A 13,183-nucleotide genomic window follows, 5' to 3' on the forward strand; every position below is an offset into this window, starting at 1 on the left:
TCAGGCTTGGGGGTGGCTACAGAAACTGAACTCAGGTGTGAAACACCACAGTTGAGTTATTTTTAACAAGGGGGGCAATTACTTTTTCACACAGGGCAATGTAGGTTTGGATTTTGTTCTCTCCCTAAATAATAAAAACCATCATTTCAAAACTGCATTTTGTGTTTACTTGTGCTATCTTTGACTAACGGTTAAATGTGTTTGATGATCAGAAACATTTTGTGTGACAAACATGCAAAAGAATAAGAAATCAGGAAGGGGGCAAAGAGTTTTTCACACCACTGTATGTCTGAATATCCAGAGGACGTGTTGTAATCACACAAGTCAGTCCAGTCAAACACAAGGGAGACCGACATCTGCTGATGGTTTATTTCTGTGTGTGTGATCACCTCTTCTGGTACTCCCAGTCTCTTTGCCGGACTGAAAGGAATGGACCTCTTGAAAAGATGCGGCCCAAGCTCCTTATAGTTCTCCATCGCAGTTTTGGAGAAGATCGTCCCCTGAACCCAAAGAGACACATTAACAAATGAATGTCTTACCACAAGGACTGATAAGAACCTTTACGTACGGGCGCCACTGCGTTGACTCGGACTCCTGAGGACGCCCACTCAATGGCCAGACTCTTGGTTAAGTTATCCACCGCTGCCCTTGCTGCTCCTGTGTGGCTGCCAGTCAGAGGACAATCAGGGGTGTGTGTGTGTGTGTGTGTTTGTGTGTGCGAGAGAGAGAGAGAGAGAGAGAGAGAGAGAGAGAGAGAGAGAGAGAGAGAGAGAGAGAGAGAGAGAGAGAGAACTTGGAGGGAGCTCTTACGCCATGCCCGGGAAGCCCTTCCACATGTCAGCGATGATGTTGACGATGACTCCTCCATGCTGCTTCATCCAGGCAGTGTAGACTGCGGCGAGAACAGCAACAGTCAGAGCTGTGACACCACCAGGCTCACCCAGAGAGGAGAGTGTTCGGGCTACAGGTTACCCTCTTTGCAGCAGTAAAAGGTTCCAGTCAGGTTGGTGTCTATCACAGCCTTCCAGCCTTTAGAGGCGATGTGCTCAGTGGGGCTGCTAAACTGACCCCCTCCATTGTTCACCAGATAGTCTATCCTACCGTACTTCTTCAGCACTGACGAGATGAGAGCATTCACCTGCAGCCCAGGGATGAGAGAAGAGCTAAGCAGATCACCGTGCAGCAGGTAGAAGAGCTGAACATGTGCTCACCTCCTCCTGGTTACGGATGTTGCACGGCACAGGGGTGACGTCAGCTGGGCTGCTGGAAGGGATCTTTTTTCTCATCTCCTGAGCTGCTGCATTCAGCCGATCAGCCTTCCTACTGGAGATCACCACAGTGCAGCCTGATGACAAACAAGGTAGCCATAACTAAACTGGGACCAGCCCAAAAATATCAAACAGAACTAACTTTTGTTAAAGTTATAAAATAAATCTAACGTTTGTCCTACGTTGGGAGTCTATGGTAACACATTTACTTCATTAATATCTTTTGGGGGAAAGAAATCTAAAGATATTTTTATGTGGTTAGAGCTGTTGCCTTGCAGCAAGGTCCTGGGTTCGCCTCCCAGCTTGGGATCTTTCTGCATGGAGTTTGCATGTTCTCCCTGTGCATGCGTGGGTTCTCTCCGGGTACTCCGGCTTCCTCCCACAGTCCAGAAACATGACTGTTGGGTTGATTGGTCTGTCTAAATTGTCCTTCGGTGTGAATGTGTGTGCATGATTGTTTGTCATGTGTGTCTCTGTGTTGCCCTGTGATGGACTGGCTCTCTGTCCAGGGTGTACCCCGCCTGATTGCCCGTTGACCGCTGGGGATAGGCACAAGCCCCCCCCCCCCCCCCCCCCCCCCCCCGAATCTAATCAAATGACATTTAAATGCTCTAAATATTCATGCATATCAGTAGTAAAACAGAAGCAGCTTACCAAAATTAAAGTAGGATAAAATGTCTCAGATCTGATTCATGTTCAACCTTTATCTGGCGTAAATGTAACGAAACCATTTTGATCATATTCATATCTACACTATCCTCCATCTGACTCCGTTCCATTAGAGCAGGCTGTCATGTCAACACCTCCTCTGTACCAAAGTTCGCTGCTGTCGCCAATGGCGTCCACACGTAACTCTCCGTGTTTGAGTGAAGCAGAAAATAAAAGGATGACCAGCTCAACTCTAGTTGACTCACCGAGCTCCAGCAGCTCCGCAGAAATAGCTTTTCCAATCCCGGTTCCTCCTCCGGTCACTATCGCTACTTTATGGTTGAACAAGCCGGGCCTGAACACACTGGACGCCGCCATACTGTCTCTGTGAAGCTCAGCAGCGCCCCCTCTGGAGACTCATATACGCCACTGGATGCTACATGCTAGATGTGGATTTTTACAGCAATTAAGTTTTATTTTTAATGAAGCACTTTGAGCCTAAGGTACAGATACCAGCAAATCATGCTTACATTTATTCTATTGGGTTTGCAAGGATGATTTAGGAATGCATCAGAAAATCCTACTCCTAACATAGCTGTATAACTGAAAATGTATAGAATGAAAAACGTAGTTTTTCATTATCAGATTAATTAAGCCTATTTTGTCATCCAGTAGACTAACCATTGTTTGTCTGTGGACCACTTTCTTTGCACAAAAAAGCAGGAAGAACAAACTACTGGCCAATTGATTTGAGGACAAATTGACTTGATTCTTGTAAGATGTTTGAGAACTTTCATGGAGGATAATCCACAGTATTTTTTTTTCAGTTGACACAATTTTGATTCTTTTTTTTTACATAAGCCATGTCGTTTGTGCTGAAAACAGAATCAGTGGCAGCATTGTGACTTCTGTGTGATGCACACTAATTACACCTGGAACCAGAGCTCCTTTGATGTTACATTTAAAACAAGCACAGAACAACACTTTTCTCCAGTCGGCTTTATTTTGGGATGTTCATGCCATGCCAGAAACATTCTAGAAAATAAGTCCCAAATGAACCAGTGATCCTTGAACACCGATTTACTGGTCCTTCAGCTCCTTCAGCCTCCTGATTGCTGACTTGACTGTGACAGCAGATGTTGTGCTGCAAAAAAACAAACACCACAACATTAATCATCAAGATAAACACCCATCTTAATTAGAACATGACCACCATTTTCTTAAAGGGTTTTTTCTTCATAAAAAGGTCCACTGCTAAAATATTTAAAGACCAAGTTCACTAGTTCTTTTAACACGTTTGTAGTGGTCTCTAGTATGAATGAATGCCTTGTGAACCCGTCTCTGTGGGGGAAAAAAGCTCTCGTGCTCCTGTTTCAGGAAGTAGACGTGAGCCTCAGCAGAGGTGAGGTGACCTTCAGACAGCAGGGTTTGGAGGCTCATTTCCTGATATTCGGACATCTTGCTCCTGATTGGCTAACAGAAATGTAACTTCACCATTCAGTTTAATATCCACAAATAACACAAGCCTGAACCAATGTTGAGATGCTAATACTAACAGTTAACTTCTACTAGCTAAGAAATGCTCTGCTCTCTCCTGGACGCTAAGCTAACAACAGCCTTCCTCATCCTGAGCCAAGACGGACGAGTCCATGAATGCTCATTTTCTGTGAGACATAGATCAAAGTGTTTTTTCTAATTCGAACATTTAGCCGACCATTTTCCATCAGTGGCTAATGCAGGAAATAGGAGAAGTAGACTATTTTCATGTTCAGCCTGCATTTGGAACTCAAATGACCACATAAAACAAAAGTAAAAATAGTTTCTCAGTGAAGTTGGCCTTTAAGAAAATAAACTATTGCCTGAAGAGAGCAAAAGGGATGATTCATTTAGTGGCTGGGTTGTTTCACATTGGCAGAACAACAGTGTTTATCTTTAGGAAGACAGGGGAGATATAGTCTTTAAATAATCTGATATAACACACACACACACACGTTCAAAAATAAGCAGTTTTGGCATCGATATGCGTCTTTAAAATTCATGGACATAACTAGTGAAATCCATAGCACATAACAAGCGGTGTTAGAAAATAGTGTTTTTTTGCCTCATTGGCTTGCATTCATTTTTTCGTTCTTCCGGGGACCCATGGTCCGTAAATAGATGGGCGTGACTTAGGCTCCCTATGCCATCTGCTTTCTTTTATTTGCAATGCAACTAAACTACAACAGAAGTGATTCTCTACTTTAGTTCACACACTGCTATTTTACCGACTGATATCAGTTTAAAAGTCCAAACTCTCACAGTCAAGCGGTATTCACAATCAGTCACCAACTTTAGAAAATATGACCAAACTTTCAAATTAATTGCATTTGCTCATACCAAGACGCATGGTTTGTATAATGGAATAAATTGATGAGCTATGTGTTTTGGACTGAATTAATTTGATTTAACAAATCTAACTGTTTTTTGTTTGTCAATTAATGGAAATACATTTCTGAACCTGCATAAAAGCCCCGCCCCCAGTTTGATTGACAGCAACGGGCAGCTTTCTCCACACAGTTTATGCTAGACTTAAACTCGAAACAGGAGACTGTCAATAATGCGGGACATGAGTTTCAATTTAGGGGACGTGAGAAAAGTCATAAGAATGCGACTCTACCGCTCTGGTCGCCATAGTGACGACACACTACAGAGCTCTGTTTGCTCCTCTGCCATTTAACAGAGAGAGGGAGAAAAACCCCTCACTGGATATACTGCGATACAGCCGCACTCTTAACCTGAAACTCGCTAGAATAAACGGAGTAGGAAGTGACGCCACCATCAGCGTCAGCTATGAGGATGTTTTGCAGTCCGCAAACGAAACTGTCGGCAAGGTAAAGACAAACCTTTCCTGTGTTTTAAAAAAGAACCAAAAATGGAATTTGAAAGTCTCTAGCTTTGGCCCTCACCTGTTTAAGCTGGCTTTTGTATGACCTTCTTCACCACTCCTTATTCTGCTTTCCCTACCTATTCCACCTTCCTCAGGATCCACAGATTTTCCTCTTTCCGATTTTCTCTCTCCCTCTTTACAGTTTTAATCAAAACTGCCTATTTTTGCTCTTGTAAACATATTTTAATCATTTTCGATTTTCTTTTTATATTCTAAATTTTTGTTTTTGTGATTTTTATCTTTAGAGGCGCTACAGAAAATATCTTTTTCTTCTTTGGAGAAACAAATCTTTACTTTAGAATGAAACATTGGTAAATCTAGCAACAAAGACAGATGGACACACTGGGAAGCAGAACTGTTCTAAGCAATTTGATTGGTTGGTGGCGTCACATGGGACGCTGTGCTGCATGCAAAAATTAAAGCAGACAAGTGCTACAGCCCAGTACCCAAGGAGGAAAAAAAATTCCAGGACATCTTAAACATTTTCAGGACATTTTACATGACTGGAAAATTTATGAACCATTTTCCAGGTTTTCCAGGATGCGTGGGGACCCTGTAAAACTGCTCGTCTTCAATGGACGAGTTTGTTGTGCAATATTAGTTTGTGGCAGGTCTAGATGAAAGAAAGAGACCAAACAGGCCCCATCTTCTCCAGAGTAGGGTTGAGTAGTATTGGTTATCATCCTGACACACCCAGAAATAGCAACAGTATTATAAGTGTGAATAAGTTTAAATCTTAGTTACATTTGCATACTTCCTGTAAAAACTGCTATTGTTAATCACGTAGCTGTATTATTTTGTTGCATAGATGCATGGAAGCATTGTATTTCAACGTAAACAGAACCGGTCATATTAAGCCTTATTCCACCTTTCCCGCAATCCACCAATTTCCCTCTTTCCTATTCGTTTTCTCTTTCCCTTTCCTTATTTTCATTCACATTTTTTTTTTCTCATTTTATACATATTTAATCTTTTTTTTGTACTTTCAATTTTTTTTGTTTATGTGAAGAGCCTCATGATTTTAATCTTGAGAGGCGATATATAAAATATTGTTTTCTTTCTTTCTAAAGGTGTCTGTACTTCAGTCCCTGTGAAGTCTAACAGAAAGAAGCTTCCAGAGCTCTGCACTGCTCCAGCTTATTTAAACAGCCGATACCGTTTAAATAAGCCAAACTTACAACCCGTGGTTTTTCTTTTACAATATAGTTGCCGGCCGGGACTCTGTAGTAATTCCACATGCGATTGTGACATCACCCTTAGTTGCGCCAAGGCGTAATTCACAAGTCCAGTGTTGTGCTAATATTACTACCAAGCATGGTGACACTAATGTCGCAAAATCCCTGCATCGCTGTGCCGCCACGGCGCTCTCATAAGACACACCATGGCAGCTGTATAATACTGATTTGCCGGTATGGCATGCCTTCTAAAAGCGACTATTGACCGCAAAGCTCCCACAATTAGCATCTGCACTGACATCCAACAGTGCAGAGTCAAGTTGGAGCTAGGAGCAGACAGGCTGGTTTTATACATCTGTACTTGTCGATATTTGTCCTTAGCAAAGCCGATTTAAAGTCAGGCACATCCTCAGGCAGCCCGGTGCTGCTGCAGAATTTATTTTTAATGTATTTTTACATTCACTAATAACTTCTGCGTAATAAATACTCTAAATTAACTTTATTTAGATGCCTGACTTTAGTTAAATTCAGAGTTAAACAGATTCAGCTTTAGAAATTGTGTGCATCAACTGATGTTAGTGACATTTTAGCATGAAATTAAGGTGGAAAATTAAATCAGCATTAAACATTTGCCATTGGCTTACCATATCTCCTATATATCGGCATCAGTAATAGAAAAAAGCTGGTCGACCTCTAGTTGGAACCTGAGAATGGTAAACTAGGCAGTACTACGGTTGTACAGCAACACACGCAATGATGAGAGAAGGAACAGAAAACTGCAGTTAACTAGGCATTCTAAAAGGCTTGTCATGGTCCACTAAAGTGGTGTAAGTAACACCTTTTGCACAAAAACAAAAGTCTGCACAGACCTGAAAGGCAGGTGGGTAGAAGAAAACTGTTTAAAACTGTTTCTTCACTGGGCTAAAAAATTACTACTAAATACAAAGATTCTTGAAGTACCTTTGAACTTGAAATATATCATGATAATTTGTAATTTTTTGTCATTTAACTCACTTTGATTTGTGTATAGTCATTAACAAAACAAACGAGCGTGTTTAAATTAAATTAAAAAAAAAAACTATTTCAAAATCGTTTTTAAATGGCCTAAATTGCATTAAAAAATGCCTATGCAGATATAACTGTTTTAACACCAGGATGGCTTAGTGACAATAAAATGTGGGACTAGTTTTTCAGAAAGTGAAGATCTTTCACAACTATCCTTAGGACAGTTTTATGATCTGCAGAAAAAACAAGAAAGCGGTAAAGGAAAAAAAGTGATACATACTTGTACGTCCAGGCACCACCAGCCACTGTCTTCTTGCAGGACCCACAGTGCCAGATACCGACAGCCCTCCTCTTCATCTTAGTCTACAAACAGAAACATTTTTGTGAAATTTCTCGAAGTACAACACTAACATTTTACTACACAGTTCAGACTTCATACCAACATCTATGCATCAAGATCACACTCTGCAAAGTTATTAATATCAAAATCACACAATTATAAACCTTGCCTTGCCACAGAAAGAGCAGGTATATTTCGCGTGCTGGGAGATTTCAATTTTCTTCACCATTTTCCTCAGCGACGCGCCATAACGCGTGCCGTATTTACCAACAATCCCCACCTTCTTGGTGCGTTTGGCCTGAAGACAAAACAAAATAATATCGGTTACATTCCTACAGATGTGCCATTCGTAGGATTGATTCCGTCTTCACAGATTAAGAAATTTATAACATAACACAAACTACATTAAAGTGCTAAATTTAGCTAAGCAGAATATACATGGGAACAGGTTTCATCTGAGGTGTGTAGACCTTGAGTGAAACTACCTGATCAACTCAAGCTTCCCCACAAATTTCATTTCTAGTTACGAAATTTCCGGTCAGTATGAACATAACTACTACTGTAGAACCATGTCGCTTCATATCGCCGTAACAGCAGTACCTACTGAAATGTGCTTAATGGAGAATTGGGAAGTGAGACAGTAAGCCGAAGTGACTAGCCCACCCGGTTAAAAAAGCTATGGCGGCAGCCATTTTTGTCTCAATGGGACATTAAAAACATCGTTTCTACTGCCATAATCTCTAAAATCACGCAAATAAGCATAAGGATTTACTAGAAGGGGCACCACAAAGCCTTCGAAGGATTCACCGTGTCACTCAAAACACGGGAATCATAAGATTGACAAGGATTGTTCGGGAGAGAGCTAACCTCACCATGGTTTCTGTAGAGACGTAGGTCCAAAGAGGGAGTACTCACTGCGCAGGCGCGATTTACTCAGTCCTTCTCGGGCATTGTGGGACTTTGAGTTTTCTTTTGAAGGAAATGATTTTCAACACAAACGTTAGTCTTACATTTTCTTTTTACATAACAATTCATTTCTATAGTATTGACTATGTTTCATGTTACGCCTGTATGACAAACACCTCAGACCAAAAAAAACAAACAGTAAGATGTTTTTTTCAAGGCGTAACTAAGGACGCTTCATTAGCTGGGCGCATGCGCATTCACGGTGTGTGGAATACACTTCTCTGAGGCTGAGATGATACGTTTGTCCGTCCACTATGTCATTATGCGACCTTTGTTCGTTGTTAAAATAAGCATACGTAATTAAAATATCCTTATTTTTGATTAAGATTGGTGAAATGCCATGAAGCTAACACGGAAGCTGATTCTTGCTAAAGCTAAGGCCTCCGACTTGCAAAGTGTGAGGAAACTTAACTGCTGGTAAGTGTCTAAATGTCAGGGCGAGCTGTGAGTTACTGTCTTTTTGCTCTACATTGTGGTAACTTTGTGTGTGTGTGTGTGTGTGTGTGTGTGTGTGTGTGTGTGTGTGTGTGTGTGTGTGTGTGTGTGTGTGTGCGCGTGTGTGTGCGTGTGTTTGCAGGGGATGCAGCCTGACAGATGTAAGTGATTTTTCATTTTTGATGTAAATCTGCTCTCTGCTTTGTTACAGTCCATCATACCCATTGTTGTTGTATGAGTTCATGAATGAGTGTCTCTTTTTCAGATATCTATTTTCTGTCAGGTACCCAACATTGAGGTGCTCACACTGAGGTCAGTTTTTCTTTAATTTAGAACGTTCCTTTTAGTTCTGACATGATGGTGGCACACCTTTAGGTCTTGTGATGTTTTCTCTGCCTGCAGCGTTAACAGCGTCGCATCTCTGTCTCCTCTGACTGGTTGCCTGTCGTTGAGTGAGCTCTACCTGAGGAGGAACATGATTCCGTCCCTCTCTGAATTGTGTCATTTGCGTCCGCTGACACGTCTCAGAGTGCTCTGGTTGGCTGAAAACCCATGCTGTGGAAATGACCCGAGCAAGTATCGCCTCACTGTGCTGCGCTGTCTCCCTCGCCTCCAGAAACTCGACAATCAGGGTGATTTTATGATGCTGCTGCACATCTTCTGCTCAGAATCACATGCCATAACTTCTAATAGCTCTTAAAAGGTGTTGTTTAGTTTTACTTTGAATCTTTAAAACTTCCAGCCTAGAAATGTAGACCAACTGTAGCAATGGCAAGAGATTTTGCTCTGCATATATAGGACGCCAGGCTAGATAACTGAAGGTTACAGAACAATCTTTGAACGGCTCATCTATGAATGACACTCCGTGTGTGCAGTGGTGACTGAGGGTGAGATCGCACTCGCTCTCATGGAGGGTGAAGAGGTCAGTACACCTCCAGGTAGTGTCCAGAACCAGCTCTCCAACAACGGACTTCCAGAAGCAGAGACAGAGAACGATGCACTTAACTACAACATGGAGGAGACCAAGTGGGATTTAATTGTTTTTAACCAGAACACAACAAATAAACAATATACAAACAATTTGAGGCAATAATAAACCTTTTGTTGTTGTTGTTTTTATAGCAAAATCAGAGAAGAACTGGGAATGAAGCCTCTCTCCAGGGACAAGTTCTCCTCTCCTTCTTCTCCATCCATCATTGAGAGACCAACAATGAGAAAGGTAGCATTTGTCAGTAGCGCCATTTTCAAACCTCATTGTGTTGAATCTGACTTAAACCTGGAAAACCTGAATGCTCTGTCTTTTCAGACTCATACACTTGATGCAGTTCTGCTTCTGTTGAAGGACTTGGATGAAGAGGAGCTTCATATTGTCCACACAGCCACACAGAACAGGCTGCAGACGTACACACTGGACTCGGGAGATGTTCAAAGTTTTCCAGCTCAAAAAACTGCAGACATTCAACACTAGCCTGTTTCACAGCATCAACTCCAACGCCTCAATCCCTTTTCCACTTCAAACCGCCGGATTCTGAGGGACGGAGATCTTTCTGCATGCAAAATGCACCACATGTAATTTTCATTTCACTGCCACTTTCACTTTTGTGAGACTTTATTTGCAGCATCATAGCGGCATGCCTACATGTCTTGAAAGAACAAAAGAATGTATGCTGTGCAGAATGTCTAGATCTATTTCTGTAAATAAAAACTGATCCAGCTCTTTTGGGAAAGCATTTAAAGTCCATCATGCTGTAAGTCACGCATAAATGGTTTTATTGGTTGCCATAATGGAATGGTACATGGCCTGTATTTGTATAGCAGCCCAGTGTGAAGCTGCTGGGATGAAAAATAATCTCTAAATCCGATACCATGATCTTGAGTGGGTCAAGGGTAGAATGCCTTCTCCAGAGCAGGGATGAGGTCCTGCCTGGAGGAGTTAAAAGTATTTTGGGGTCTTGTTCACGAGTGACGGAAAGATGGAGTGTGAGATCAATAGGGGGATTTGTGCTGCGTCTGCAGTGATGCGGGCGTTGTATCAATCTGTCGTAAAGAGAGAGCCGAGTCCCTCCGACCACCACCAGCAGGCAAGGTGGGTTAAGTGTCCTGCCCAAGGACACAACAGAAGCATTCTCTGTTGGGAGCTGGGATTGAACCTTCAGCCATCTGATTACTGGACAGTCTGCTCTACCTCCCAAGCTACTGCTGCTGAAGAAGCTTCTCATGGGTAGACTGACATACAAATCCTCCCTCAGGCTTAAACTATTTGATTATTATATTATTTTGAACCAGTAAGTGTTTTTCTCATGAACAGTAAAAGATAGCATTTTAGAGCATTTTTTCCATGAACGTACTAAAATGTGTAATCCAGATGAAGTTATCTGAGGTTTTCTTATACTCTATATACTTCTACACTGCAGAGCCGCCTCAGTATGCATCTCTTTTGGAAAAGTTTTTTTTTTTACAACTTTTGCATACAGTAGATCTGGACCTGACCACCAGACTAGAATATATATAGACAAGAGGAAGAGGTTATGGGAATCCTGGACCAGGGGACCACCAGTCTGAGTTTAGTCTCTCCCTTCACCTGGGACCAGTTTGTTAGTTTCGGGTGACCCAGCTGGGAGCAGAACCCTCCTGGCCAACATAACCCTAAGGATCATAGTACTCAACCTCCACCAGGATAAGATTGTGGCTCAAGAAGGAGTTTAAATGTTAAAATGTAATTATTGCTGTTAGAGTTTGGAGCTAATTGTACCTTTGTGGAAAACTTCTGATGAAATGTTCAAATCCAGTATCAACATTTTTCTTAGGGATCAACTAAACTAATTTTATTTTCTCTAAATCTAGATCTAAAAGCTCAGTGAAGGTTCTGTGTTCTAGATCAGTTTTAAAGGATGATGCATTGATGACCTTTCATATTCTAATGCTAATATTCTAATATATATTTGCATAACATAATATATATGCAAACTTTGCTAAGCAATAATTCGGTCTAGTTCACTAGGCCTACTTGAACACAGTTTTCATTGTATTTTATTTTTCTTGTTGATGTATTATTTTGTTTGTTTTAACTGATTTTAATCCTCTGGGACTATCGTGGATTTTGTTATTGTTTATGATCACCCTCAGTTAGGTCACTGTTGTTTATTCTAAACATGCTTTGTATGTACAGATTTACCACAATAGTCCATCTGTTTTAGATACTTTTAAAACCAGGATGATTGCCACATCAGAGTTACATATTCCTCTGACAACAGTAAAGCGCTAGACTGAAATGTCAAAGGTGGAAGGTATTTGAAAGATAGTCTTGTGTCTGTGTCTCTAAGCCAAGCAGTGGTGGTTGATCGGAGCGTGTATGTATCAGGACAGCTGGGGATGGATCCGGTCAGCGGCCAGCTGGTGGGAGGCGGTGTTCAGGCCCAAACCAGACAGGTGTCATCGTCCATCTGCTGATTTCACACCCGCACACCTGAGATGTGGCTATAGTTACTTTAGTATTCTGGAAAGTAACTTTTTTAGCATGACTTTACTTTAACAACCAGTGTTAACCAGCAGCTGTGTGGGAAAACATTCTTTACAGTAAACCAATGAATGATGAGTGAATGAATGATCTAAAACAACACAACAGCTGCTCTGCACAGATGTAAAACTATCCAAACATTCAGTCGTATGAACAAAATAATCCGCTAAGTACGTAGCAGCTGCTCTGACTGTGCTTTGGCTTTAAAGTGTCACCAGGATCATGTTAGCTCTTCATGGGACAAAGTTCAGGTCCATGTGTTGCAACAGTCTGTTGTGTTTTATTCCTAGGCTCTCGTGAACATGGGGGAGATCCTCCGAATGGCTGGATGCACTTATGAGAACGGTGAGGCGATCCTCTGTGTAGAAGCCATTGTTCTGCAGATGTTCTTCATGCAGTTTACTTTTATTTCTGGCAGTTGTTAAAACCACCGTGCTTCTCGCTGACATCAATGATTTCTCAAATGTCAATGAAGTTTACAAGCAGTGTGAGTATGTTGGCTTCCCCTCTATAGATAAGAGCTGTTGTACAACCCTGACCGCTGCGTGTCAGCACAAACTAGCTATACCACAAGTCCCATTTATTTAGCATAAGGAGCCTTTAGATCTGCCCGCTTTGCCCATCTTTCCTTAGTTTACTCCATATATATTTTTATATTCCCTACTTCTAAATAAAGTGATGTTCTGTCTGGAAGAGTTTTTATGGCTCCATGCTGATGTGAGGAGAGATCACCACATGTTGCATAAGCCAGTTAAACACCAAAACCAGAGATGATTCAATGTTACTGTAGGGTTAATGACCTAAACATAGGAATTAAAGGCCATTGCTATCAGCTTATATTTTAATTCCTAAGATCAAACAAATTGACGAATGAGATTATATATGGATATATAAATATAATAG

The 13,183-nt window shown here is 41.4% G+C and overlaps 4 protein-coding genes across 4 annotated transcripts in view; 2 read left to right on the plus strand and 2 right to left on the minus strand.

Moving 5' to 3' along the window:
* Positions 1-2,339, minus strand: part of pecr (peroxisomal trans-2-enoyl-CoA reductase) — a 6,227-nt gene extending 3,888 nt beyond the window's left edge. Inside the window, exons 1-6 of the mRNA XM_054729980.2 lie at positions 2,183-2,339; positions 1,212-1,345; positions 973-1,138; positions 811-892; positions 569-665; positions 390-500 (exon numbers count right to left, since the gene is read on the minus strand). Of these exons, the coding sequence (XP_054585955.2) occupies positions 390-500; positions 569-665; positions 811-892; positions 973-1,138; positions 1,212-1,345; positions 2,183-2,294 (702 nt within the window). The 5' untranslated portion in view covers positions 2,295-2,339. The remainder of the gene's footprint in view (positions 1-389; positions 501-568; positions 666-810; positions 893-972; positions 1,139-1,211; positions 1,346-2,182) is intronic.
* A 561-nt stretch (positions 2,340-2,900) lies between these two features.
* On the minus strand, positions 2,901-8,317 carry rpl37a (ribosomal protein L37a). Its single transcript, XM_015957446.3, has 4 exons — positions 8,235-8,317; positions 7,532-7,660; positions 7,303-7,385; positions 2,901-3,060 (listed from the first exon to the last, which is right to left on the minus strand). The coding sequence occupies exons 1-4, from the start codon at positions 8,235-8,237 to the stop codon at positions 2,997-2,999; spliced, it is 279 nt and encodes a 92-aa protein (XP_015812932.1). The 5' UTR covers positions 8,238-8,317; the 3' UTR covers positions 2,901-2,996.
* A 208-nt stretch (positions 8,318-8,525) lies between these two features.
* cfap410 (cilia and flagella associated protein 410) lies at positions 8,526-10,492 on the plus strand. The gene is made up of 8 exons (XM_015957443.3): positions 8,526-8,571; positions 8,655-8,745; positions 8,906-8,924; positions 9,029-9,075; positions 9,166-9,395; positions 9,639-9,789; positions 9,886-9,982; positions 10,070-10,492. The coding sequence occupies exons 2-8, from the start codon at positions 8,669-8,671 to the stop codon at positions 10,229-10,231; spliced, it is 783 nt and encodes a 260-aa protein (XP_015812929.1). The 5' UTR covers positions 8,526-8,571; positions 8,655-8,668; the 3' UTR covers positions 10,232-10,492.
* A 799-nt stretch (positions 10,493-11,291) lies between these two features.
* Positions 11,292-12,958, plus strand: LOC139061940 (2-iminobutanoate/2-iminopropanoate deaminase-like). Its single transcript, XM_070541889.1, has 4 exons — positions 11,292-11,368; positions 12,087-12,192; positions 12,571-12,625; positions 12,699-12,958. Exons 1-4 carry the CDS (start codon positions 11,292-11,294, stop codon positions 12,866-12,868), a joined length of 408 nt encoding a protein of 135 aa, XP_070397990.1. The 3' UTR covers positions 12,869-12,958.
* The last annotated feature ends 225 nt before the right edge of the window (positions 12,959-13,183 follow it).

The sequence above is a fragment of the Nothobranchius furzeri genome, chromosome 11 (assembly GCF_043380555.1).
Source record: "Nothobranchius furzeri strain GRZ-AD chromosome 11, NfurGRZ-RIMD1, whole genome shotgun sequence".
Lineage (NCBI taxonomy): Eukaryota > Metazoa > Chordata > Actinopteri > Cyprinodontiformes > Nothobranchiidae > Nothobranchius > Nothobranchius furzeri.